The sequence below is a fragment of the Aspergillus fischeri genome, genomic scaffold, assembly GCF_000149645.3.
Source record: "Aspergillus fischeri NRRL 181 1099437636264 genomic scaffold, whole genome shotgun sequence".
Classification (NCBI taxonomy): domain Eukaryota; kingdom Fungi; phylum Ascomycota; class Eurotiomycetes; order Eurotiales; family Aspergillaceae; genus Aspergillus; species Aspergillus fischeri.
Genome location: NW_001509762.1, coordinates 4,649,316 through 4,675,929, shown reverse-complemented (window position 1 = coordinate 4,675,929; position 26,614 = coordinate 4,649,316). Strand labels below are relative to the sequence as shown.

The window sequence follows — 26,614 nt, the reverse complement described above, 5'->3', positions numbered from 1 at the left end:
CAGCTTCGTGTCCTGCAAGGCTGACTCACGTGAAGCTCTGGTCGTCTACCTGTGATTCTTCTGTAGAAATAATGAAATATCTATGATCATTGATCCCTTATAGGCAGTATACGTCAAAATCTATACTACCAGTCTTGTATTAGTCAAGTCACTAAATCTTCGTCTATCATGAAGGAAGGAATGGGCGGTGGCGGTAGTCCTGTATACTGAACTGTCATCTATCTCAGTGCTCATCTGGCCAGTGGAATTGCTGTCGCTATCCCCTAGCTGCGTGTGTTTCCCGTGGCGTCCAGGTATGTTAGCCACGTTTGGCGACCAGAATTTCCCTGTGAAGAATATGGCATGACGTCTTCCCTCAATCTTCACTGCCCAGGGTCACCTTTGGGTGTAAACGGACGCAAAGCAAATCTGAATTTAGCCGGGAACTCGGAGAAAGACAGATCCCAAAATCGTGGAGCTGTGTCGTATCGTCCAATTCAGTCCCATTGTCGAGTAGATATTCCTGCATTTGCGGGCACCAGTACTCTTGCATGAATTGCATGAGTGGTAGGTTGACGCTCTGGTACTGCTTCATGAATCTCGCTACGATCTGATCACACTCCGCAATGAGTTCCTCTTCCTCATCATGAATCCTGTCCGCTTCATCTGGATCAAATGGCTTCAACAAACATTGGCTTGGACGTAGCATATACGCCTTCCTGCAACACGTGTGTGTAAGGTCCAAATCTGTAAATGTCGCGAGCCGTATCACTGTCTCTGCCGTCTCGGGTGTTCTAGGTGCTATTTTCAGAAGTTCGCGAAGAAACATATGTATTCGTCCTTTTTGCCATATCAAAAGTGAGAGTAGCTCTTTGAGGCCGACAGATAAGGGAGTGCACCCCCTCCTTGGCGAACAGGGACAGTTACAGCCATCGTACAATCTGCTAGTAAAGGCTTGGTATAAAAAAACAGCTGCTTCAAAGCTGAAAGAAGACGATAGTGCGGTGTCATGGGAACACCGCCAGAGTTGCTCTTCGAGTACCCGTATGACCCGAAAGGTTCTAAGGTGGATGGCGGATATCGAGGTGCCAGGTACACATTTGGTCATCTCAGCACCCTTGGACACCAGCCAGCCTGCCCGTTGAAGTAGCGCGTCGGCAGTCACGTAGAAAGGGTTGATCATCAAGGGAGTATATCCAGCGGAATTAAACGTATCGACATCCACGAAACCAGCATTGTACAGCCGATCCATAAGCTGTCGGTCCAATTGCCACTGATGAAATATGGTGCCATACTCTGGTCCAACATCCCGTGCGTGCGATCCTCGGGGGTCTATGCTTTGATTAACTGGAATTCCGGCGTCTCGGAGAGCATCAAAAACCATCGGGGCATTCGCATCAGGAAGCACATCCCCGGAGATACCCATTGTGTGTCTTAGGCTCATTGGCAATGCCATTAGTGCTAAATCACGGAGTGTTTGGCGTCGTTGAATTAACTCCTCGACCAGGACATCTACTATCTCCGGGGTCGAGCGGGTGACCGCATAACTGATATGATCCGGCAGGAGCGCGGCCCCTGCGCGAAGAAAGACCAGCAGAGAGGCTGGACAGTCAGAGGGTATCACCCACCGGAGAGGGTTACAACACCCTACATCCCACGGATCCAGTATGCCTCCTTTGCCCGCTCTAGTTATATCTGCACCTGCATCCAGGAGGATTTTGATACCGGCAGGCCAGCCTGCGGCGAGCTGCAATGCCGTGTAGTCACCGATAATGCAATCACCAGAGAGCTGGCCTGAGCCCACTAGGCTCGTCAATTCATGCTCTGCCTGCTGAAATATTACTAGAGCAGGATAGGACACAGAGACAGCTTGTGGAGTTAGCCCTCGCTCAACACGTGATATGCCCTCCACACGTACCTTCGGGGTGACGAAGAATTGTGTATCGGATTAGCGGTCTGTTCCACGGGTTCAGCGCGTTGTCTGTAATACAGCACCCAGCATTGGCCATATCGGAGATGAGGGCATGCCCCGATAATTGCTTCGGCAGGAGGTTTCTCAACACGCTGTCCAGAGCTGTCAGACTCCCGTCAGTCGGTACGCCCTCTCTAAGCAAGTAGCGGATCACTTCGCGCAGCTGCCTAACGTCGCTTCTTCGGAATACTTCGAAGAAATATCTATCGGCTACCCACTGGGTTTTGCTTTGGTGAGTGCGATATTAGCTGCAGTTGCAGGAGTACGTACATCTAGCATGGTTTGTCCTTCCAGATTTACATCTGTGGGTCTAGCCTTTCCTGATCTATACACCAATTCCAGCCATTGCAGAATTCCTCTGCCGTCTAGAATTGATGTATAATATAACTTTCCAAAATCTCGAAAGTATTTGTAGGTAATCATGGGGCTGATGGCGCAGCCCCCGGCACCTTTTGTGATGGTGAGCGACACAGTCAAACTGAACTGTAGTAGTTTGTGGCACATCTGAAAGCTCTTGTTGAAAATCATGCGATCCCCTTTTTTCCTACGTTGCACGTCCTGCGGAATCCCTATCTCTGATTAGGCTTAGGGTAAGCACTAACGGACTCACTGTTCAATCTCCACTGCTGATCTTCAGTCTAAGAGTAACGCTGTCATTCGTTCACTACTACTAAGCTTCCTTAGGTTATGGACTTGTGGAATCAATATATCTTTCCGGGCAAGGTCTTTATACATCACAGACATAAATAAGGGAAATCTGGCACTAAATACTAAGCAGAAGAGATTATTCCCTATAAGACAGACACTGCATAAGCTGGATACACATCAGGACCATAATTTAAAACAGGGTAGAACAAAAGGAAAGCACTAACTGAGAAGAACCCCAAGCTAATAAGAGGTACGATCCAGTGGATATCAGGCGCGCACTCCAGCCAAACTAGAATAGACAGATGGGGATAAAACAACCACTGATGATGGCTAGAGGAAGACATGCTTCAGGTAGTACATTACCATTCTCATTAAATTAGGGCTCAAGGTATTTATACATCCACCAGTAGTAGGGTGGGATGGTGATAAGAGTAGCAATGAGGATACCAGGAAAAACAAGGCCTTGTTGGCCGAGGTTGAAGTGATAGATTCCCTTAAAAATGATGGGAAAGGACTCAAACTAGACATAGAGGAGGCCGTAGATGAGTGCAATATAGAGATTAAGGAGAAAGACCATCAGCTTCATGAAGTTGAGAGTAAACGGTCTGACCAGGGTAATCATAATAATCTCGCGTCCCATAGTCCTTCACTTTCGATCTCTGGTCCGAACTTTAGGTTCTCTCATCCAGTGAGTTTACACAGTTATTGTGTGTGTTAATAGAGGGATATTTACTGATAATATCTCAGGGAGTAAGAATAGTAACATGAGAAGTGAGAATCCTAATAACCACATCAATTCCTAGATAGTCCATCACCGTCTTTTGCCTGTGCTGTGAATCCTTTGACTAGCAGTCCCAGGACAAGACCATATATAGTACTAATGCCCCAGATGCTGATTGCATAGGCATATTTTACTAGCTTAAATATATCAGAAATGGTGCACCACCCTGCTTATGTTAGCTCACTGTCCCTCTTGTTATAAGGCTCCATACCATAGCAGGAGCAGGCGACCCAAAGAATTCTGTTAGAAATCGAAAAGCGAGCAGCGTCCCTAGGTTTCCCGCCAAGGCCTCGGGACCTGTAACACTGTGAATATAGCCAAGGTGAAGATGTAGACTGGATTCCATCCTATCTGAGGAACTTCACTCATATGTGACTAAATCAGCGGACTAAGTCTGTATCCTGCAACAGACGATGTCAAGCCCAACATTGCCATCACAGGACTGATTCCAAAATCCTTGGTCACTGTGACAATCCCAAGAGTATAAATAGCACTTCCGATATAAACACTAAAGGGTAAGAGACAGATTTTGAAGGTGACAAAGACCTTCTTTATGCTATTGGAACACGGAGCCGATGCCAACGCCCAGGGTGGACGCTATGGCAATGCACTGCAGGCTGCCTCATCCAGAGGACATGAAAAGATTATGCAGATGCTCTAAACAGTAATTCTACCTGCGAAGCAGACACCTTGTGATTTTCCTTCTAAGAGGTTAAAGTGCTGGAAAGGACACGTCAGCAGAACAGGGGTCGAGCAGGGTCACTGGGTGAGCAGTACGGAGTATTGAGGTGAGCTTCAGGTGAACCGAGTGAAGAGGGTGAAGACAGGGCGGCAAGGATACTAAACAATGAATTAAAGAAACAAAAAACATACAACAGTCGGGATTCGCTGGTGGTCACCCACCCAACTACTAACCGGCCGGCGTGTGGCTTAAGTACGGCTGAGCGGACGGGAAGCCCTGTTTTCCACACCCTGTGGTCGTATGTGCTAGACATAGGTTATGACCGGTATATATCGAGACAAGTCATTAAAACCGATGTGGTCATACTCAAGAAAGACAAGAAAGAGAGAAAGACGGGGAAAGGAGAATGGTAACTGACTCCAGTCGCAGTGTGCGTCCTCTTTCGCTTGCCAACAGGATCTAACTTGGATGTGCGTTCAGTGTCATTGAACCGGTCAAGTCTGAGAAAGTCCAGCTCTATGCTGAAATAGTTACGCAGGACATAGTCACCACCCTTGGAGGGGTACCCGAACATATTCACCCCAGGGCCGGAACCATAGGCTACCCAGAAGCGACCTTCAGGATCATGTGTTGTTGTTAGCATGATCTGGCTGCCGAGTCTGTGACATGTAGTTGAAGACTGCGGGTTCTTACCGAGTAAACTATGCTGAAACTAGGCTGGCTGACTGACCCAATTCCGCCGCCAAAACCTGACAATCATAGATGCAGGTAGATACCAAGTGAACAACACTGTTATACTAAGCTAGCTACACTGCTTTTCTTGGATGCTTCTCCCACAAGAAACATGCTGTTATAAGACCCAGAGCTGTGAGTGCAGTCAGGAATACATTCTGTAAATTATAGCCCTCAGCAAACGCCTTTTTCACTGCCGCCTGCTGCGATGGAGTCAAGTCTTGGATAGCAGATAGTGAGTTATAGATTGCCTGTGCTTGCTCTGGCGAGACAATTGACTGGATGCGAGGCTTTACATGATTGTTGAGGATTGTTGCACTATTCTTAATCAATAGACGTCTGAAATGGGAAAGGGAAAGGAAATTACCAGATTGCAAGTGATATTGTCCCTCCTAGCACGCGGATCTGCGTTATGGCACCCATCACGACCGCTTAATGGAGTTAGTAAAGCAGTGGCAGTGGTTATTTTATTTAGTTGAAACTTACCTATATGCTTCTCCTCTGCCACTGCACGAGCAAATGTGAGGATTGTAGTTAGTCCTAGTCCAAAACCTATCCCCATGATCACTTCAAAGCCATATTGCGATGGAGGAACCTTGGTCTGATCAGTGGGGTATGAGCAGGATAACCCAACACCAATAAACTGTAGGATTGATGCGCCGAGGATAAGGTAAAAGGGTGGGATTTTCAAATTACTGGTTAAGTAGCCAGATAAGGCTGTTGCAAAGGGGGATGTGAGTAGTAATGGTAGCAAGGCAAGCCCAGCCCTAAGTGGAGGCAGGCTGCTCACTGCCTGTGCTCTTTGTGGTATATTAACAACAATAGCCACAAATGGGAAGCCAATAAAAAAGGCTGTACTAATCAAAGTTAATAGGAGGGCACTAAGGTCTCATAGCAACTTACAGCAGCATCACTGTCAGCAGCCTATCCTTAAGAATGCTAGGAGGAAACACTGGCTCCTGGACAGATCCTTTCCTTTCAAGTAAAACCTCCCAGCTTGCGAGAATAATCACAGCAATGATCGCCAGCACTAGTGGGGTGATGATGGCAGTGCTGTCCCATGGGTACCGACTTCCTCCTTCCTCTAGAGCAAAGACAAGTAGAACAGAAGAGGTAAGCAACAAAAACATGCCCCATATATCAACTCGTACAAACCCTGACTTGGACAGCTTGGTCCCCAGGCGTTTGCGCAATGTAAGCTTTGAAGTCATCTCAGATGCTGGTAGACACCACACGATCAGGACAAGGGCCACGAGACCCCCTGGGACACTGGGATTGGTTAACCTCATTCAATGAAAGCCCAACACTTGCAGTCTGCTTACTTAAAAAGAAATACCCATCTCCATGAAGAATGCGTGTTGATGACGCCACCAAGGATGGGACCCAGGACACTGGCGACAATGAAAACAGTTGATACAATGCCCATATACTTGCCATATTTCTCAGGAGGGACCATATCTGGCGCAATCACCATGACCATAGAGTAGATCCCTGATGCACCAATACCCTGGAATGCACGGAATATAATCCTAAGCCATACATGAGCATTGGCAGGATGGCCTGGTGGACCGAGTTCTATAACTCACAGTTCAATAATCGACGTAGAGAGGCCACAGAGAAGGGAAGATAAAGAGAAAATAATTAGTGCAAGGACAAGCATTGTCTTCCTTCCAAAGATATCGCTGAATTTAGCAAAGATAGTGAGGAATCCTAGACCTGTTCATCAGCTATTCTTTATTAGTTTAATCCTCTCTAGTTACTGACCTGTGTAGGTTAATAGGTAAGCAGTGACAACCCAGTCCTTAATAAGGAAGCCATTCAAGGCGTTGGTGATGGAAACCAGCGAAGTACTAACAATGGTGGTCTCAATAGTAGAGAGAAAGAGGGCAATCCAAACACTACACAGTGAGTTTACTGCCTTGCTTGCCTCAGGAAGCGCCTAACCAAACATACCCAATTGTTAATAGCCATAGTTTCCAGCCTGTCAAATACTTCCGGGGCGACTTGTTTTCTTGCTCCCCTTCCGCCCCTTCTGTGCTGGATTTGATTGCCACAGGACCAGTATTAACTTCTGTTGGCACCGACTTTTGTTGGCTTATCGACAGACGGCGGTCCATCTCAAACAAGGCAGGGGACGCCTTGTCGAGTGTCTGCTCGGTGGACGCCATAACAGCACCTCGAAAAGGACGATGTTGCGGAAGACGATGCTACAGGCAAGGGATGTAAAGAGGAAAAGTTCGACGTGGGGTTGCAATCTATTGAGACAATTACTAGCCACATTATGGTCAGGGATTAGACAGTAATATTGTAAGCCGTTTCGGCTCGATACCTTTCAATTCATCATTACACCCCTATGATTTACAGCATGGCTGCAACCTAAAAACCAAGCAACTAAAGGCTGGCTCACGAGTGGACGGAGGTTGTGCCGCGCTGATTTCTTACAGTGAACGACATTAATGTATGGTACACCCTTGATACACCTATTGACCATCTTGTTGGGATCAATACCACATTGCTGCATAGAGGATGAAATTAGCCCTAGAGGAATCCGCTCATCATGGTATGAAATCTTACTGAGTGGCAATTCATCCTAAAGTCACCACTTCGTTGATCTTGGCTAGCTGCAGCAATGGAGACCTAATGATCCCATACCAAGCCAGGTCAACATGGGCAGCCAGGATTCCCTTCCCCTATCAACCCTGCAGAGACACCAAGATGGAATGGATGACTTTAATCTGAGCCTTCCCACTCCTGGAGGACTGTAATGTTAGTCCGGTTGCTTCAAGGTCATCTCTTTCTCCCGAGACCATTGCCTGGCTGATTTCCTCAATGTCCAGTGTGCTACTAATATCTGACTCATTATCGATCTCCAAATTTTCGTGGTGTTCCAGGGACTCAGGAGTCAGAACTTCCAGAAACTCTGCTGCTCTCCAATGACTTGTTGCTCTTGGAACATGTATCGTATTCAATTGAGCCACTGGGATCTGCAGAAATGGTTTAAGCATCCTTGGGCCCTTCTTGCTGCATCTCACCATAGAGATCCCTCATCTCTTGCAGTTTCTCTGGGGGAAAGACATGTGAGTTATTTCTTGTCTTTTTCCTCATTAATATCTTGGTAGTTGGCATGGTGAAAATGGAGCTTCTCATCCTCAGTCCAGCTGCACTGGAACATCTCGGCCAATCGAGTCTGCCTTGCACGACGAGTTTTGCGCACCACTGTCCATAGACAGCGGTTAACAGGAGGCAAAACTTCCTCTTCCTTGCTCTCGTTGGAGCGGAGCTTGCTTATAGTCATCAACCCACTGAAGATGACATCCTCTGCTGTCAGTCTACTCCCAGTTCGTTGAGTCTTCTGGATCACCTGTGCCATCGGAGTAGACCCAGGGAACTGGTTGTGTCTGGGCGAGTTAAGATGGAGGGCTTCCCGGGCGATCGATTATTGCATGGCTTCAACCCAACCATCTGCAGTTCCTCTATCAAGAGGAGCATGAAAGTCGTACACCCTTGCCTCTTTCATGGCGATGTCCTCAGGGTCCTTTCCGCATGAGACTTCCAATGGCGAAATAGTCCGTTTGCGGCGATAGTGGCCCGGCTCGTATGCCTTCAATTCCTCTGGCAGATCTTCAACTATCGCGTCTGAATAGAAGTATCCAAGGAGAATGCGACAACGTCGGACCGACTGGAACCGGAGTATAGGATGGCTATATAGCCACACATATCAAACGTCCGGTTGAACACGGATGTAGCTGTGAGGAACCAGATTTGTCATACTCCCTTGCGGTCCGCGTGTCCTCGAAATAGCTATTAGTAGCTGCTCATATCAACATACCACCCTTTGACTTTGTCCTGTGTTCTATGGACAAAACCATGACTTTGATTGAAATAATGGTTCAGGAGGAGGTCCCAGACGCCAGTTACGGCGCCCTTATAGTCCTGAACACTTGCGGCCCGGTGCTCATTGTGGAAGGTCAATAAGGTACCATATTTTGATGCCATGGAAATCAGGAAGGGCACAGCACACAGTTGATCAAAGAAATGCTTCTCGTCGGATGGGTTTGCTTTGCGATGATCTTTTGGATCCGTACTGACAACGACTGCTTCTTTTGTGAACGGGTAAGGAGACCCTCCGACGGAGACGAAACAAAGACGTCCGGAGTTGTGGCCTTTTCGACGACGTCATTCTTCTTCGACGGGGTATGGGCAGCAGGCTGGTCGACTGATTCAAGGGGCCAGGCTCGGACAGGATCGCCATTCATGACAGCCAAAAGGCCGCCCCGTTGAAGGAACATCCTATTCGAATACCATTATCAATAAAAAGGGAACCGAATGTGGATATTCAAGGAAGAAACACTTACGAGTCATGTTTTGCGTCCCAGCCGCGTCCTTTGCCAAGATAAAACGAACACTGCGAGCCTTTGGAGTTCCATAAGCAGTTTGCGCATCCTGGCCTTCCACCTGAACAGGACCTGGTGTAGGGCGGTCGAAGAAAGTCGCTGCCTGATGGATAGCGTTCGAGGTGTGCGATAGATATCACGGGGTGGATCCGCCAGGTCTCCGGTAGATCAAGCTTGTAGGCTAAAGGGCCGCCACGCTGCAGGACGCTGAATGGGCCAGCGTATTGATCGCTGGACTTCGGGGATACCGCTTTGGGCACACTGTAGCCCTTGTGTAGACGCAGAAAAAACTTATCTCCTGACTGGAAGATAATTGGGGGGTGTCCTTTGTCTTATTGGCGCTTCATGGTCAAACCTGCTAGCTTCAATGCCTCTGCGGCTTCGACCCCAGGTTGAAGGCTCATTTTGGCTGGTGTAAGTGGTTTCTGGCAAAGTGGTAAATGGCTGTTCCCTGATTAGCTGGCTGTTAATATACAAGATATCTGTGAGCTTACATTGTCTGTATGGAGATGGTAGAGAATGATAGTCAGAAATATTTCTCAGATGATCTATTGATCCTCCATTGAAGTGAGCCACCACTCAGTGGCACTTCATGTGAATAGTCGTAAACCGCGTGCCTTTATTGCAGACCACGCAGACCAACCATCGGACATGGTCGTTTTGAATTGCTTTGCTTGACAGGCCTTTCAACCGGAGCCGAAGGCGTCTCTCTTAACTGTGTTATTGTCATCGTCCGTCTCCGCGGCCTGGATTGGCGGCCCCTTTCTTGGGGAACAATCTTTGTGGAATGTGCTAACAGGATACGTGTATCTTATCCATATTGGTGTGAAAGCAGCGCCAAGATGACAAACAGTTGGCCTGAGACGCTGGATGTCCCAAGACTGTGTACATCTCTGGACGGTCTGGGCTCATAGTACTTTCGCCGCAGGCCGGCTTGAGCTCAAAGTCAAGCATGGTCACGGCCTGCGTCTCCGGCGAGTATAGCACATTATGCTTTCCAGAATTACCCAATGCTTCTGAGCACTTTAATTGCTTTGCGGATGGCGGAGCGTATGTGCTCCTTGTGGTCTGCCGAGAGAATGTCCCATTGTTTTGCCAAGGCGCTCGCCCTCGGCTTTCGATATAATCATGATGTGGTCTCGAGGGAAGACGAACGAGCATGTTATCTTCCCTCAACTCATGTGTCTCTTACATCGTCACAGCTGCTGAAGTCCTCCCTCCAGGTGGCGTTGTCGTTCTCTCTGGCTGTGTCCGGGAACAGTGCAGAAGAGAGGTGAGAACACATCAGGCCAGATAGACGACAGAGAGTCCGTACTAGCCTAAAACTGTTCCTGATCTCCCCCCGTCCATCGTTCAGCTGCAGAAGGGTTATTGGAGACTCGTTCAAGATGGGAACATCTTCTGCTGTGTCTGAACCACCAGTATGTCTTCCGTGTCATTGGTGGTCCTCATTGGCTCTGTAGGTTTGTGGCTCCTCCAGGACATTCAGTATGCGGCAAGAGAAGTTCCTCTTCGTGGCACCAGCCGGTACTGGGCCTAGAGACGACAGGACCAATCCAAGGGGAGTCTGCCATCAAGACTCATTCTCGATAACTGGGGCAGGTGTAACGTGTTGAGAGTCTGACGCGGTGGGCCTCCAGAATGGTAGTTGATTATGGTCATGTTTATCGATCTCAAATCTGGCTCCTTTGAGCGTTCTCTCTCTTCCCACGCCGGATTTCTAATGCGTCCCAAAAGGATGGCTCTCGTAATTGCAACCTGAGCTCCCCGTAGTTCTGGCATTGCCTGTAGAAACCGAATGAGTATCCTTGCTGCAGCTCTAAGTGCGGCTCTGCGTGGAACAAGCCCTAGAGCGTATATCACTTCCCAGATCGTCCTCGCGTCCTTGGCGTCCTGTTTTCTGTTTCCCGGACAGGAACGCATGCTGCAGCAGTGGATCTTGTAGACAAGAAGATCCAAGGGGCGACAAACGGCAGATGGCTCAGTCCACATCGAAGTCTATGTCGTCCAACGTCATTGCATGCGCAGGTAGGTATGGCGGCTGTCGTCAACCACACGGTGGGCACCAGACTGCCGAGGACATTGTCGATCCATTATAGCAAGTATGCCGATGCTGATCGAAGTCTCATTGCTGTGCGGTGTGGGCAGTTTCGTTGTCTGGAACAATGTATTCCGATCAGCAGTTAGTCTTTCTCTGGATATGTTCTGGTTTAAAAAGGATGGCAAATCACTCCAATTGTTACTAGTGATCGTTCATCTGCACAAACGCCCAGCACTTGGCCCTTGGCCCGTAGCGGAGAACCGCCCAGAACGGGACTCGCCAGAGGCGAGCTAGCGGGCTGCGGACTGGCGGCGGGAGGCTGGCTGGTCCGGGGCGACATGGTACTCAGCGGGAGACTGAACAAGGACCCCAAAGGGGGAGAGGTGGCGGCACCGGAGTGGGAACTGGTGGACTCATCGTCCTCCGAAGAGGAACCAGACGACACAACGACAGGCAAACGACGGCGGGCATTCAACGCGACGAGCAGATCATCGGATGACTTACCTGGTTAGCAACCATGACTCGACGCTGACGAGCTGAGAACTCGAAGGAAACACTTACGGAAGAAGAGGGAGCAGGAGAAACGCCTGTAGAGAATGACGGCGGATTGCTGAACAGAATTCATAATCGGCTTGGTCTTTGGCTCACCGTCCCTACCGAAGGACCACTCAAGGTTACGAACAACATCAAGGAGAGTGACGCACGACTTCTCTTGTGCAGTCAGTGCAAGGTGATGCTTGGCCGCAACCACTCCGCGGCGATCAGGAATGTGCATCGTATCGTCCGGGAACGAATCGAAGAAGGAATGGTAACGAATTAACTGACGACGACGAATGCGAGAAGTAGCCGACAACGGTTCCAATAAACTTACGACTTGTTGCGAACAATGACCATAGGCGCAGTGTTGCATCTTGATATACGGCAGTATTCGACGAGGTTTTCTGCCTGCAATGGTGATGTGCTATCCATGAGGTGATAACTTGGTGATATCGATTGCAGCGCGTTGGCGAATGAACCCGGAGAAAGCTCATATGACAAGAGCAAGCTTAGCAAGCCTAACCAATGGCTTTACCTGAGCTCCGGAACTCCCCCAGATTGGTGCTTGAGCCATCCACCGTCCTCTGCAGTTTCCTGCATCTGGACAGGAGTGTCCGGGAATGATGAGCTCTGCAGCCCAGGGCCTGATATCCTGGTCTCCTGAACTGGTTGGTAATTCTGCGCAGTTTTGGATTCGATGCCTTTGAACAGTGTCGGCGAATTCACCCCAGATTGATCAAGACCTGAAGACCTCAGCGGCTCCTTGCAAGGTTGTTCATCATCAGCACAGTTTTCATTTAAGTTCTCTTGCATTCGGATCCTTTCTGCCCTTTGCATATCTGAAATTCCGCTTATCTTCCAGGATTGCCCGAATCTCCTTTTCAGACTTGGATCTTATGACCCAGTGCGTTGTCATTGTGTAAGACACAGTGGATGTAGGCGTGAATCTGATGCCGTCTTGCATTATTCAGAAACCGCAGGGTCGGCTGCTCTCTATGAATTCAGCCCACCGCTGCGATGGAAGATAGGCGGCTATTGATGTATTGATCAGCCTTCGTCCAATGCCAGAGGTGTGAAGTTTCAAGCAAGCTTACCAACTCCTGTGGGATGTCGTCCACCTGGGTCAGCCACTGGGATTGCTGGTGAAGTATATTGGCTGCGCTCTCTCCTCGAACCGGTCTGGTAATTGGGAGACTAATCGGTGACACGTAGTATATCAACATCCTGGAGGGTGAGTTTGTGAGCAGAGTTGGCAAATAAAGGCAAGAATACCAACTCACCCTGGTCATCCGGTAAGTGGCCGCCTTTGTTAAGAACTCCTGGGCTTCACTGATAGGGCCACTAAATAGCAGTCTCGTCTCGCCCATCACGCCTGGATCATCCCAGCCAAGCTGGCCTAGGGATGCGGCTGCTATGTGGGTTTTTGGCATCAGAAAGACCGACGGTCTCAATTGCAGAATCTTTTGCAGTCTCGAAAAAGTGCTGGAGCGTCTTCTTATCAACCGTTTTGCCCGCCTTGATGCCTTTGGCTTCCACACCAGTCTTCAGCTTACTGCAGATAGTTAGTATGCTCTCAGCGTGCAGCGCAGACTCAACATAATGGAAACCCAGCCTTGAGGTAAGGAGAACCAACTTTCTCAGCTTTTTCCTATTCCATACGTACTTGTTCGGATCGATCCGACTCTTGATGAAGAGTCCGCGCTTGTGAGCCAGCGAGAATTCTCAGACTCGTCGGCTTCGAGGTCATTGAATTTTAACTCAACACCTTCCGCTGGAGTGGGGGGGTATCAGCGCCAATCCTGTTGATGAGTCAATGCGGATTGTACGCGGTTCTCGGTTCTTCCTGTAACTGCTTGCCGGAGCTTTGGTGATCACCCAGAAATCATAGTAATTGTCTCATGCAATAGCAGGAACGAGAGCAGATGTTGCCCACAGCCGCAAAGGTGCAACGGAGCGGTGGTAGAGACTTTTTGGATGACAGAGATGAATATGGACGAACCAAGTCCTCCCCTTTAGGGTCATGGCCACTAATAGTGACTCGCCATCATCAGGATCCTCGGACTTACATCTCCCCCAACATCAGCGGGAACGACCACTAAAGGCAGTGGCCGCTGCCCTCTCCAGGCGGGAGGTCCACAACATCCATGCTGTCCAGCCGCCGTTCGAGAATCCTTGACAATTGAACTGTTGAAGGCGAACGAACCGTTGAATTCTTGAATGAGCGAGATCCTGTGTCAAGTACAATATGAGCCTCCTTCCGGTCATAAGGAAATGCGATCCATATTCTGAAAGATTTGCCGCTGGAGAGTATCTCGACAAGGTGTTTTTCCACAACATTGATGGCATATCGGGTGTGTATCACATTCCTATCGATTTGGCGAGGGCAACCAGTATTGTTTTGGTGTAATGCGGTATGATCCTTATATTATTTAGTGTTAGGAGATATAGGGGATCGCGTTGTAAGATGTTGTCCGATTGTCATTGTCCCCTTGCTGAAGAAGTAACCGATATCGGCTGGCGGCCAGTGGCCGTTGCCGCAGACTCTCGCAAGGAGATCGTCTCCTCGGATGTGCGTCGGGTTCTGACGCCAAATCTAGGGAAGCGCATAGAAGGTGTCGGATAGCATCTCGCATAAGCGTGGAGCTGCTCGAGCTTCTTGGACGAAAGTCCTTAATGCTGGTAGGTCTGCTACTTGGAGTCAGGCCCAAAAGGAAGCGGATACAGCCCGCGTCTCACTTGCCTGGCCAAGTTCCAGCAAAAGAGATTCCCTTCCATCTGGAGACGGTAGAAAAGGGGCATCTGCTCGTAACCAGGAACCATGGTATATCACTATGGCCGAACGTCGTCTGCCTGGGATATTTGGACCGGAGTGTCGTCCACATCCATTTGGGTCGAGTGGGTAGACCGATCTGTATCTTGATCCAGAGCTTGCCTGCCGCCTCGCCGAGTTGATCTGCCTCTGGCCATGGTCTGTTTCATAGCAGATCGACGAAAATTCTCAAGAGGCAACACAGTTAGCCCAATACTGGTATAGCCCGGAGAACGCAGACCCTACTCACCCAGCGAAGAACTGGAGTGCACGACTCCAGAACCCCACAGGAGCAGCCGCAGCCATGGGAGAGCCTGGCGCAGAGACGAACGGGGGGGTCGGGGCCGACGCAGGAGGGGCACCACGCGGCAGAGCACCGTCGCCCAAGCGGCCCGGGCCTTTCTCCCCTGCTGGCACATGCCTGTTCAATAGTTAGTGATTGCGTAGACGTCGAAATAGGTGGGTGACCTTCATGCACTCGTTTCTCTCATGACACTCAGACTGCATGATCTTCAAGTCGTCGTTGTTGCTAGTATTATCAACAGAGCCATCTCCTTGTTCATTAGAAACAACTCATTTGAGCTCTTCCACGACGCGAATGCATGGCTGCCTTGGTAGCATCTTCCCACCAGGTCTCTCGTAAGTCGAATAAAACCCGGAGACACACGGGCCATCATCCATATAACGCGCGAGTTGGCCCGACAACAAAGGCAAGCATATACAAGCGGTAAAGTTTCTTTGTCCTAGTCTGTATCTTAACAGGTGCTCTGATTGTGCCGGCAATGTAGAAAGATGAGCAACTGGGAGGGGTTTGGAAATCAGGATACACATACCTAGTCCTTTACAGCGCTCGGATCTGCCCGCTGCGCAAACTACAGTCTATATGACGCAGTTAGCCCAATACTGGTACTGCCAGAAGAACGCAGACCCTACTTACCCAGAAAAGAACTGGACAGCGGCGGCCCAAATACCTGCAGGAGCAGGCGCTGCCATCGGAGACCCCGGCGCAGACACGAAAGGGGCGGCAGCGGCAGCAGGGGCGGACCCGCGCGGCAGGGGACCGCCGCCCGCGGCGACCCGAGCCCGAAAGGCCCGAGCCGCGCAGGCGACGGCCCCCAGGGCGACACCAGCAGCACGGGGATGCGCGACCTCCAAAGCCACCTGGGCGGCGACGACGGCACGGGCCTCGGGGAGGGCAGCCGCAGGGAACTTCAAAAGAAGAGCAAAAATCAGTATCTGCGACGAAAACAGAGCACAAGGGAAACGCACGGATTGGCAGGGCTGGTGGAGGGCCCGACAACGGAGGCACTTCGCCCCATTCTGCCGATAGCCGTTGCAAAACGGCAACGGCGCCCCCCCCACCCCGTCCGGGCGCCTGTAGGCACCGGTAGCAATGCTCCTCGACAGGAGCGCGGCCCGGACCGAGGAGGGGGGGCGAGAGACGACGCAGGTGGGCAAGGCGTTTGAATGTGTAACTGTAGGGTATAGTGTGTGCCACCTCTAGACTGCATGGGACTCATTAGCTGACCATTCAATGTGCAGGTGTTGCTGTGCTTCGTAAAGTGCTTTGATATTGACAAAGAAGCATATGTAGAAGACGTATGCTTACTCAGGCATGAAGGATGTGTGCTCACTCCGGCATGTTGCTAATCGCTGATACTGGAGTGCAGGTGGTTGCATAACTTAGGGTTTGATCTCAAGGTCCCCGACAGATGCATTCTGGCGAACTTTTTTTTTTTTTTTTTTTTTTTTTTTTTTTTTTTTTGTTCTCCCCTTTCCCTCACGACGGAACAAGCCCAAGATGTCTTCTTTGGGCGCCGTCCGGGTTCGTTGAAAGCTAAGGATCAAACCTCGTATTGCTTGCGGGTTCCGTCGTGAGGGAAAGGGAGGACATGCGACGTTGAGTAACTATGACAGAAAGTGTTAGTATAGGGTTTGGTATCAGTCTGTTCCTCATTCGAGCTTCTGCGCAAGGTTTTATCATCGCCAGGAAAGAGACTACTCACGAAGATGACTCGGAGAATAGCCCGAGCAGAGGAAGCAAATGTATCCTTTGCAAGGACAAGTCCCATGGAGCGATGAAGTGCGACAATCCAGACGCTCCGTTTGCGCTGTCGGAAGTCTTGCGCGTCCAAACCCAAGACCATCAGGAATAAGATGAAGTATTAGGGGTACAGAGACAAAGGGAGCAGGAAGGCGGAAGTGAGATGGAAGAATAGTGTCCAGGGAGTATACCCGTTGCGCGGTATGTGGGCGCTTGGAGACACCGGTAGCAGTAGGACGTATTCAATGAGAAAAGGATGGCTCCACAACCCCTTTACGGCACCCCTCGGATACTTTGGTAGAATACCAGAGAGTCATTATTTTGAAATCGTGCGTCAATCGTCAGTGTCGAGATCGTGTGGAATTCCGTGATGAGATAGGGGTTCTGAAAGTTATTAGCATCATACTAAAGGAGAGTTTCGGTAGCCTTACCGGTTCGTCTTCCTGTCCTTCTGCGGCCTGTAAATCGGAGGTTGACAGTGTATAATTAGTCGAAAAATTCGCTGTCGGTGCTAGCTGGTCTGTTGCGTAGAAGCTGTGCACCCCTGAAGCTCCTCCATGTGAACTTGTCTGGGTCCTCGCTGTTTGCCAGGAGCTCGAATTCGAGAACGATAGGCCGGAGGCTCAATAGCTGGCGATCCGATCTGCAGCCATCCATCAAGATCTAGAAGGCCGCTGACTGATACCACAGCGAAAACGAAAGACACAAACCAGGACTCATAGCCAGTCATGGTGGCTCTGATTGAAAGGCCACCGGCTCGTTCAGTCAGCAATGTCACCGCAACTGAAGACTCAACAAGTGCTCAACAATAACATACTGATAGTCGGAGGGGTCCCAAGAACCCTTCATACCAGAATGGTAAGAACAGAGCCCGGTCTTTGAACGCCTGTTTACCGGCCATCTCGGCTCTCCAGGAAGTCCATTAAATGTAATCATTCGAGTCACGGAAAATCTCTTGCTTCCAGCGACCATTTTCTCAGAAGGCCAAAAAGAGAAGAGAAAAAGCTCCAAGAGTCTGAGACTTTGTAGGGCGCATACCTCAGCGCCCAGAATGTTGCCGAAATAGTATTCTGGTAAGGGCGCTGCGAGCTCTGAGATAGCAGTTTCACTCTATATCACAGTTAGACATGGACTAGCAAGGTCTGAAGTCGCAAACCCACCCATAGAAGAGCCAAACGAAACCCATAATAACGCCGAAAAGCGCAGCAAGGCCCCGGCCCCGGCCAGCGGGGCCGGGGCTTTTGGGGTTTCTTAACATCCGAGCCGTGGCGCTTTAGCTCTTGTTGTTCAGCGATGTTGTCTTCTCGCACTTTAACTCCAGGTGTTTGGGTTCTCAACGGTGACAACGGAACAGAGGTATTTGTTGGCGTTCTTCAGTGCCACTGCGGAAGCATGGTCGAGGTACTCGATGATCATGAGGCGTATCTGTTGCTTGACGGAGGACCATAAGAGATCTTTTGGGAGTCATGATGGCAGTAGCTTCGACACTCTGTTGTCTCTCGAGTCCGTGGAACATCTCGACGAGCCACATCACCATCCCCCTGGCTGTCACCGCCAGGGGCACCCGCGTCATACGCCTCTGCGCCAGCGCTGCCGTGGCCCTTCTTCATTTCACTCAGGAGCTTCCCAAAACGGGTATTGTGGTCCTCGTGTAGCCTTGGTGGGTTTCCCAGGTCAATGGTCATTATACGCAGCGGAGGGATGTCGTCTCCGATTAGTCCAGTCGAGCGAACGTAGTATCGTGTCCGACGTCTGATTCTAGAAGGCAAGCTTAACGGAGCCTAACAAAGAACAAGAAGTTAGTAATCCAGAACGCTAACGCAAGCCGTATGAGAAGTAGATTGCTTGCTGTGTCTTAAGAGGGTGTGAATATCAGTGTCACCATCAGGGTTAGCAATATCGTACAGTAGAATGCAGGAGACCAACATGTGTTGTGAACCGAGGTTTTGCTCTCACCAGTCAAATTCTACCTTTCTCATCCAGTTACCATGGCATTCATGTGCCAGATTGGGTCTATCCTTCTGTGTAAACTCGATGATGAGGGCGACATTGACATATGGATGGCCCCCAATCATATTCTCCATAAAGCGTTTGTGAGACTCTGACCAGCCAGCTTCGATAACTGCGAGTGGCGCACGGAAGTCATAGTCTTGGGGAGGCAAGGGAGAAGTTGAGTAGGCAAATTCGTTCCTGGCGTCGTCCGATGTAGACGTAAAAGTCTGCGAAAAAATCTAGCAAATACCTGCAGGAGACGTATAAGCGAAAGAATCTATGGGGAAACGATCATCCATAAAGAGGCTTATGAAGGTCTCAGACGAACTCGTGTCCAAGAAGTAGAGGAGTCCAGGGGTACAATCTGCGCATACCTAGTTGCAATCAACAACACTGATTCTTTCAAAATGGTTCGTTTGAGATCTGCGACGCGGAAATGGTGTCTGTATGCATGGCCCCAGTTGAACCTCGCAATCTTGATCACACCAGCTGCTACATCTCAAGACAGTAGTTTCATTGTTCGCTAGGCCTTTCCCAATGCCCCGAGCAGGTTCAATGTCTGCAAAGGACCAGGTGTCGACGTTTTTGAACTGGGACTTTCTCAGTTGGACCTTTGCGATAACTGGCGCGGCCAGTCTGGACGCAGATATCCTTGACATGTTTTCGAGGCCGCAACGACGCATGCACTCGACGGATTCGTTGCCGGGTAACCGCACATATCAAATGCACGGTTGTACAGCGGCGTAGCCGTGAGGAACCAAACGTTGTGCACTTCCAGCCTGGCAACCGCTTGATGGAATCTGGCCCGGATGGTTTTGACCGCGTGGTGTCCTGACACGCCTGGTGCAGATCCTTGCAACGGGGGCACTTAGCACCCGAAGCAGAGTATCCTGTGCAAAATGGGAGCACGCCGGAAGCCCGGTAAGCCGGGGACTGGAGACACTTATAACATTGCTCGAAAGCAGCGACGCGAGCAGAGGCGGCATTGCGGCAGGAGGCAGAGCGTGTGGTGACCATGTTTCTATACGCAAAGTCGGCAATCGTCCATTCTCTGTGATGTAGCAGGCCGCATAGTTTATCAGACCAACAGGTTGCTCGCAAACCGGAAGGAAATGTCAAAGGGAATGCTTACCTCCCTGGCAATGCCTCTGCCTTGCCTCTCTCTTCGCAGGTTTCTCAGATTGACCGTCATGAGGTACTGGAAGACAACTGACGGTTCAAACTGTGGTAGCAGTAATGAGCAAGCAAGAAAAGATAATTAGGAAGTTGTGGTAGAAGTGGAATAATTAGCAAGGAGGTCGTGGCAAAGCAAATGAAGAAGAGAGATAGGGTGAAAGATGGAACTTGATTGAAAAAGTGGGCGCAGGCTTGTAATAGTGAATGAGATACATGGAAAAGTAATGATTACAGTGAATAGACGCCCCGGTGGGAAGTGAATTGGTCCATTAGTGAAGGTACACAGTTCGAAGGACAATATGATAAGAACGAAAAAAGTATATAGTTGTGTGGCGATCGTTTGAGGAGAACTCTATGAAGATATTTATGTTGCCAGAGTTTGAGCAAGATAGAAAACTTGTTGCAAAGATAGTATGAAGGGAGAAGTCTACGCAATGCTGCAACTTCCCTTACCCAAACGAGAAGACATGAAGCTATCCGAAGCATGGCCACTTGCAACAAGGAGCTTATACTCCTAGAGTAATTGCTACCTACAAACAACTACCATTCCGAAGAAAATTTGGGTGAAGTTATTCCTGAGTTGTCCTGTCTCATTGTCAGTAGCCGTTCATCACATGTATGACTTCATCCACAGTATAGACAGCTGTCCAGTTGCACTGAGAGCGCTAGAATATCCAAATAAACATGTCATATATGCTATCCAAGAGTGTTTGGATTGATCTTTTTGTTTTTGTTATACGGGATCAATGGGATTGGGTGAGGGATGCGCCCTTTGGACGACATTTGATCCACCGATACCAAAATTCACCTCCCCTGCACCATGGATGTTTGCAACTTCATTTTTTCTTCATCAAGACAGTTAATTGAAGGTTTAACAAGATGCATCAATCCAGCAGTGCAGACAGCTACGAAATAGCGCCAATACACCAGGACCAACCCACCAATCCATTGGCAGAGCCAGACGGAGATATGCAAACGGAGGGCAGAGTCAGTTGGGCCTATCCAGAAGGAGGCTGGGAAGCCTGGACTTGTCTCCTGGGCTCATCTCTGATGATGTTTCCATCGTTTGGTTTTCAGACTGCAGGTATCCATCTCCATTTTCATTCTAACGGAGCACGGCTACTGACACACGACAGTCGGATCGGTCCAGGACTACATCAGCACCAACCAGCTGGCAGAGTACACCGTCCGTGATGTGGGCTGGATCACCGCTATTCTTGTTTTCCTGACTCTATTCCTTGGAGTCCAAGTCGGGCCTCTGTTTGATCGATATGGACCGCGGATTCTGTTGGTGGGTGGATCCCTCGCCAACATTGCCTCCTATCTTCTGCTGGCACAATGCAGAGAGTACTGGCACTTTGTCCTCTGTCTCAGCGTATTAGGAGGCATCTCATCTGCTGTCATTACAACCGTCTCCATCGCCGTGCTGAGCCACTGGTTTAATCGTCGCCGGGCGCTTGCCTCGGGAATCTGCATGGGCGGTTCCTCCGCCGGAGGGGCCATCATCCCGCTGCTGCTGCGCAAACTCTTCCCGCAACTGGGATGGACCTGGGCTATCCGGGCGATTGCATTCATGGCGATCGCCTGCTACACGGCTGGTATTATCCTGGTCAAAGGACGACTTCCAACCGGTCATCGCAGCCGCGCAATCGTTGACTTTGGCGCTTTCAGATCTCCACGACTGTGCTTCCTCGCGGTCGCGGTCTTTTCGTTTGAGTTTATCATCTTTGGCTGCGCAGCGCTGTTACCCACTTACGTCCGTTATGCTGGTTTCCCTCTTGACGTGCAATTCTACTCCCTCACCCTACTCAACAGCATGAGCTTTTTGGGGAGGGTGCTTCCCGGTTTAGCAGCCGATCAACTCGGCCGGTTCAACATTCTCCTGGCGCTGGTCGTCATGACGCTTTTGGTGATGAGTTCCGTGTGGCTCCCGTTTGGCTCTCGCGGCCAAGCTACATTGTACGCTGTTGTCGCCATTTTTGGCTTTGGGTCTGGGGGATGGCTGTCCCTGGCGCCTGTATGTGCGGGCCAGCTGTGTCGGACTGAGGAATATGGGAGGTTCTACGGGACCATCTACAGCGTTGCTGCGTTTGGGGTGTTGTTGACTGTTCCTGTCGGAGGAGAGCTGCTGCAGTCGACTACTCCGCAGGTGCTGATCGGTTTCTACTCGGCTGTTCTCATGGTGGGACTGGTGAGTGTAGTCATGGCTCGATGGGCCTTGTTGGATTGGAGGTGGAAGTGGAGGGTCAAGCTGTAGTGATGCATGACTCGTCGTGTTGACTAAATAGAGTGAAAGTCATGTTTGACCGCTTGGAATTCATCCGCAGTCCTTGAACTCGGATATCGTCGGTCCACTTCATCTTTCAGCAGCCTGCGGACACGATTAACTACTGAAATACATATTGCATCCGTGTTTGTAGATTTCTGTCCGTCGCTACCGGTTACATTTATGAGAAAGACATACAGTTGGATCTGTCTCATGAGCCCTTGGAGGTTGGGTAACATTATCCTGTGTTCATCTGGTTATATATACCTGCCGCTAGTCATTCAACTTCCCCAACCATAAAACAATATGGACTAGAGCTCCAGATGGGAGAGCATGCATGCTTGGCCTAGAGCGTGGAACATCAACTGATGTCCTCAATTAAGAAGTAACGATGTCTGTCATGTATATGACATATGAATGTATTGATGAGAAGGAAGAATGTTGACTGGTGGCCTTCCGAAACAGGATAATTTAGCGAGACATATCATCGTTCAAGTATATCAAGACTATCTAGCTACGTCAGATCGTTATTTGCCTCATTCTGCAGCTAAGGTAGACAAGGTTCATAAATTCAGTGGCTCAGCGATTCTAGGCCCCAACATGACTCATTAATAATTGGTGGACGAGGTCCGTCCGCTTGCTGCTTATAACACTACGCACTAGTACTACTACTAGTATATATAGACTGTCCGATCTCCACCTGTTCAATCATTCAATCATCCAACAAGTTGAGAACCAAGATGACAGTCACATATCTCTGCGGGTGTAGCTACTACACCCACCCTCAAGCAAAGCCAGTCTACCTCCCCCGTATTGGCATCAAAGCCCATGCAAGTATCCTCTCATCCGTCTCCAGAACGGTGCTCACTCAAACGTACACAAACCCATCCAAGAACCCCCTGGAAGAAGTCTCATACACCTTCCCGCTCTACGATGGCGTCAGCGTAGTAAGTTTCGACTGCCTGATCGGCGACCGCACCCTGCACAGCCGGGTCAAGCCAAGCAAGCAAGCCAAGGCGGAATATGACGATGCCGTCTCAAAGGGCGAGTCTGCAGCGCTGATGGCCCATTCGCTGAGTGCCTCGGATGTATTCTCCATTCGACTTGGGAACGTCGGGCCTGGAGAGAAGGTCGTCGTGGAAATTACCCTTATCGGAGAGCTGAAGCAGGATGCGCAGAGTGATGCGGTGCGGTATACGCTGCCTAATTCTATTGCGCCGCGGTATGGCTATCGGGCGGAGGATATGAGCATGCCGCTGGAGGCAGATGTGGAGGGTATTTCTATTACTGTGGATGTGCAGATGGAGAGTACGGCTGTTATCCGGGAGATTCAGTCGACGAGTCATTCGCTGAGCGTGGCGCTGGGACGGGTGTCGGTGTCGGTGTCCGGTACGTCTGACAAGGCGTTCAATCCGGCGCAGGCGTCTGCAAGTGTCAATCTTAAGGAAGATCGGACGGCTCTGACGCGCGACTTTGTCCTCCTTGTCAAGGCGGATGGACTCGACACGCCCCGTGCGATGGTGGAGACGCACCCGACTATCCCAAACCAACGGGCGATTATGACGACTCTTGTCCCGAAGTTCGGCCTTGAGCCGATTAAGCCGGAGATTATCTTTGTGATCGATCGCAGTGGGAGTATGATGGACAAAATCGACACTCTCAAGTCAGCCCTCAGAGTCTTCCTCAAGAGTCTCCCGGTAGGAGTGTGTTTCAATATCTGCTCGTTTGGCAGCGCGCACTCCTTCCTTTGGATACAGAGCCTTTTCTACACTGCCGAGAGCCTTCAGGAAGCTCTGAGCTTTGTCGACGGCGTCCGTGCAGATATGGGCGGAACGGAGATGCAGGAGGCCGTCGAGGCTACGGTCCACAGTCGGATGAAGGACAAGGAATTGGAGGTCCTGATACTGACGGATGGACAAATCTGGAACCAACAGACACTCTTCAAATTCATTCGTGAGACGGCAGCTGACAACAGTGCACGGTTCTTCTCACTTGGAATCGGCAATGGGGCGTCGCATTCGCTCGTCGAGGGGATTGCGCGGGCTGGGAATGGCTTCTCGCAGTTGGTGGTGAACTACGAAGAGCTGGACAGGAAGGTAGTGCGCATGCTCAAGGGAGCGCTGACGCCACATATTTCCGACTACAAGCTGGAGATCGAACATGATGACACTGGCGAGGATTTTGAGGTCGTTCTCCCGGAGCGGCCGAAGACCATGGCTGTCGATGAGACGGAAACGAAGCAGCATCCGATTTCCCTCTTTGATGCAAACTACAAGGAGGACGAGCAGAAGACGGACAGCGAACCCCTGCCGATCCTTACACCTCCCCAGACCATCCAAGCACCATACAAAATCCCTCCTCTCTACCCTTTCATTCGGACCACAGCATACCTCCTAGGTTCAGCAAACATGCAGAATCCCAAAGCCCTCATTTTCCGAGCCACATCCAAGCAAGGTCCGCTTGTCCTGCGCATTCCCATCGACGACATTGGCACGGGAGAGACAATCCACCAACTTGCCGTTCGAAAAGCCATGATCGAGCTCGAGGAAGGACACGGCTGGCTCGCCGCCGCAACCGGCAACGGAAACTCATTCAATAATCTCCATCCCGCCTCAAAAGAACGCATCATCGCTCGCGAATGCGAGAAACTCGGAACCCAGTTCCAAGTAACAGGCAAGCACTGCTCGTTCATCGCCCTAGAGAAAGACAGCACCTCGGACCAGGAGAAAGAGAGGGATATTGCCGACCTGCCTACCTCCAAGGCTACTGGCGAAGGAAGTACCGTCCACCAGGTTAGCGCAGCAGTACCCGGTCCTGCTCGCGCCAAGTGCAGGAGGGTATCCTCAAAAGCGCATAGGAAGATAGTGCCACCGACACCACCGTCACAAGGGACCCGGTTCAGTGCACGTTTACGGGCAGGAGAAACATCAAGGTCGTCGAATTCAGAGCAGCGCTGGGCTAAGACTTCAACAGCAAGGGCAGTCCCAGAGTCGTTATTCGGTGCGCCTGGAGTTGCAAGATTCGTGGATATGAAGGCATCAGCACTGGCTCCGCCTTCGGCTCCAGGGATGGGACTTGGATTTGATGCACTGACGGAGCCGGCAATCTGTCCGCCCGCCCACGTCTCGGAGGATATGATGGAGATGGAAGGCGCAGACTCCGATGGCGCTGTTGGGTATACCCCGACGTCTCCTATCTTGTCTTCTACATTCGGCAATGAGACGACCGGAGCAGCTAGCAGAGTCCACAGGATTATTGCCTTGCAGTCGTTCGAGGGTTACTGGACATGGTCAGAGGAGCTGATGAACGCCTTAGGGCTGGATGAGCGAGATATTCGTGCTCGGCTGATGAAACTATTCCAGAAGGACAGTAGAGGCTCTAATCTGACGGTCATTGCGACCATGTTGGTCATGGCGTACCTCATCACCAAGTGTGCTGGTGATCGCTCGGTCTGGGAATTGGTGTACGACAAGGCTGAGGGGTGGAAGAGACAGCAACTCGTGGAGATGGGAGAGACGGGAGATGTCCTCAAAGCGAAGGAGAATAAGATCATTGCCTTAGTATGAGCTTAAATGTATGGTCGTCGCTGGCGTTAGGACTTTGGCTATAGTTCAATATTTGTTGGTGTACCAAATGACTATATCTTGATTGAAGGGCTCCAATCCTCGGGGTTCTGAGGTGATTGATGCTTTTGGCAACGCAGAATTTCGTTCAGGATTTTACTTTTGGCTGCAATTGGCCTCATTGAGTAGATAGGTTACGAGTATTACAGTACTTTGATCTTACTGTCTTAATTCGCTTGCTATACATGTCGCTCTTTGAACAACAATCCCCTCGCAGTGGTATCCCCCGGTTGCTGGACTCATTGCCGTCGACGGATGAAGAGAGGTATCCAGCTAGCTTAGCATCTGTAATGCAAGGAGGGGAAGGAGAGTACATACTGTATCCCTTTAGTAGACAGCTCGTCAAAGGGAATATCCGCTTTGAGTTGTTCATTTCTTACAGGGATGTATTTGCTGTCTCTGATCCATATTCACTATCTTTGTAATCCACTTGCTATAAAGAGGCATTATTTTACAGCATTCAATATTTTTCATTCACTACTTTCCATTCAATCATATGATGTCTGGCTCTATATAAAGACTGTTAGTTAACCCCTTCAGATACTTCCTTCTCCTACTCTCTCATCGCCTGCCTTCCCTCCATCTGGTATATAAAACCCGTTTGCTATATCCATACGTCCACAAGTAATCGATTTAACTTCTAACTATGTCTGAAGATTCTTCCAGTAAGACGGATTACCTCCACACGAATGTTCTCAGATATGGTACTGACTTCAGTGGTTCATTAGATAGATACTTATAAGCGGCTTGGCCTGTCTCATGATGCAGAATCTGGATATCTGGTTCCGCAAGAGAGGTACTCACTGATGGAATAACGAACTTGATTCCGGAAGGACACGCGGCCTCACTCACTCTCGCCGTTTTCATGGAGACGCCGGGGATGTACGTCACAACAGCTTGGGGCTCCTCGGGAGACATTCATATACCTCCCACCAGAT

The 26,614-nt window shown here is 50.0% G+C and overlaps 9 protein-coding genes across 9 annotated transcripts, besides 2 other annotated features; 2 read left to right on the top strand and 7 right to left on the bottom strand.

The window, feature by feature from the left end:
• Positions 1–650: 650 nt before the first annotated feature.
• On the bottom strand, positions 651–1,405 carry NFIA_088010 (uncharacterized protein; the record flags this gene model as incomplete). Its single annotated transcript, XM_001260741.1, has 2 exons — positions 651–773; positions 1,022–1,405. The coding sequence occupies 2 exons, from the start codon at positions 1,403–1,405 to the stop codon at positions 651–653; spliced, it is 507 nt and encodes a 168-aa protein (XP_001260742.1).
• A 4,707-nt stretch (positions 1,406–6,112) lies between these two features.
• Positions 6,113–6,962, bottom strand: NFIA_088000 (uncharacterized protein; the record flags this gene model as incomplete). The annotated part of the gene is made up of 3 exons (XM_001260740.1): positions 6,113–6,369; positions 6,559–6,692; positions 6,748–6,962. 3 exons carry the CDS (start codon positions 6,960–6,962, stop codon positions 6,113–6,115), a joined length of 606 nt encoding a protein of 201 aa, XP_001260741.1.
• Positions 6,963–7,876: 914 nt separating this feature from the next.
• Positions 7,877–9,083, bottom strand: NFIA_087990 (uncharacterized protein; the record flags this gene model as incomplete). Its single annotated transcript, XM_001260739.1, has 3 exons — positions 7,877–8,123; positions 8,295–8,421; positions 8,816–9,083. The coding sequence occupies 3 exons, from the start codon at positions 9,081–9,083 to the stop codon at positions 7,877–7,879; spliced, it is 642 nt and encodes a 213-aa protein (XP_001260740.1).
• A 2,118-nt stretch (positions 9,084–11,201) lies between these two features.
• Positions 11,202–12,004, bottom strand: NFIA_087980 (uncharacterized protein; the record flags this gene model as incomplete). The annotated part of the gene is made up of 3 exons (XM_001260738.1): positions 11,202–11,345; positions 11,456–11,733; positions 11,791–12,004. 3 exons carry the CDS (start codon positions 12,002–12,004, stop codon positions 11,202–11,204), a joined length of 636 nt encoding a protein of 211 aa, XP_001260739.1.
• A 1,139-nt stretch (positions 12,005–13,143) lies between these two features.
• NFIA_087970 (uncharacterized protein) lies at positions 13,144–13,513 on the bottom strand (the record flags this gene model as incomplete). Its single annotated transcript, XM_001260737.1, has 2 exons — positions 13,144–13,314; positions 13,430–13,513. The coding sequence occupies 2 exons, from the start codon at positions 13,511–13,513 to the stop codon at positions 13,144–13,146; spliced, it is 255 nt and encodes an 84-aa protein (XP_001260738.1).
• A 1,082-nt stretch (positions 13,514–14,595) lies between these two features.
• On the bottom strand, positions 14,596–16,722 carry NFIA_087960 (uncharacterized protein; the record flags this gene model as incomplete). Its single annotated transcript, XM_001260736.1, has 4 exons — positions 14,596–14,698; positions 14,826–14,996; positions 15,513–15,811; positions 16,426–16,722. The coding sequence occupies 4 exons, from the start codon at positions 16,720–16,722 to the stop codon at positions 14,596–14,598; spliced, it is 870 nt and encodes a 289-aa protein (XP_001260737.1).
• Positions 16,304–16,340: a microsatellite.
• Positions 16,305–16,340: a microsatellite.
• Positions 16,723–17,930: 1,208 nt separating the features above from the next.
• NFIA_087950 (uncharacterized protein) lies at positions 17,931–18,304 on the bottom strand (the record flags this gene model as incomplete). Its single annotated transcript, XM_001260735.1, has 2 exons — positions 17,931–18,073; positions 18,154–18,304. The coding sequence occupies 2 exons, from the start codon at positions 18,302–18,304 to the stop codon at positions 17,931–17,933; spliced, it is 294 nt and encodes a 97-aa protein (XP_001260736.1).
• A 2,362-nt stretch (positions 18,305–20,666) lies between these two features.
• Positions 20,667–22,044, top strand: NFIA_087940 (putative MFS monocarboxylate transporter; the record flags this gene model as incomplete). Its single annotated transcript, XM_001260734.1, has 2 exons — positions 20,667–20,871; positions 20,924–22,044. The coding sequence occupies 2 exons, from the start codon at positions 20,667–20,669 to the stop codon at positions 22,042–22,044; spliced, it is 1,326 nt and encodes a 441-aa protein (XP_001260735.1).
• Positions 22,045–22,793: 749 nt separating this feature from the next.
• On the top strand, positions 22,794–25,619 carry NFIA_087930 (VIT and vWA domain-containing protein; the record flags this gene model as incomplete). The annotated part of the gene is made up of 1 exon (XM_001260733.1): positions 22,794–25,619. One exon carries the CDS (start codon positions 22,794–22,796, stop codon positions 25,617–25,619), a length of 2,826 nt encoding a protein of 941 aa, XP_001260734.1.
• Positions 25,620–26,614: the final 995 nt, after the last annotated feature.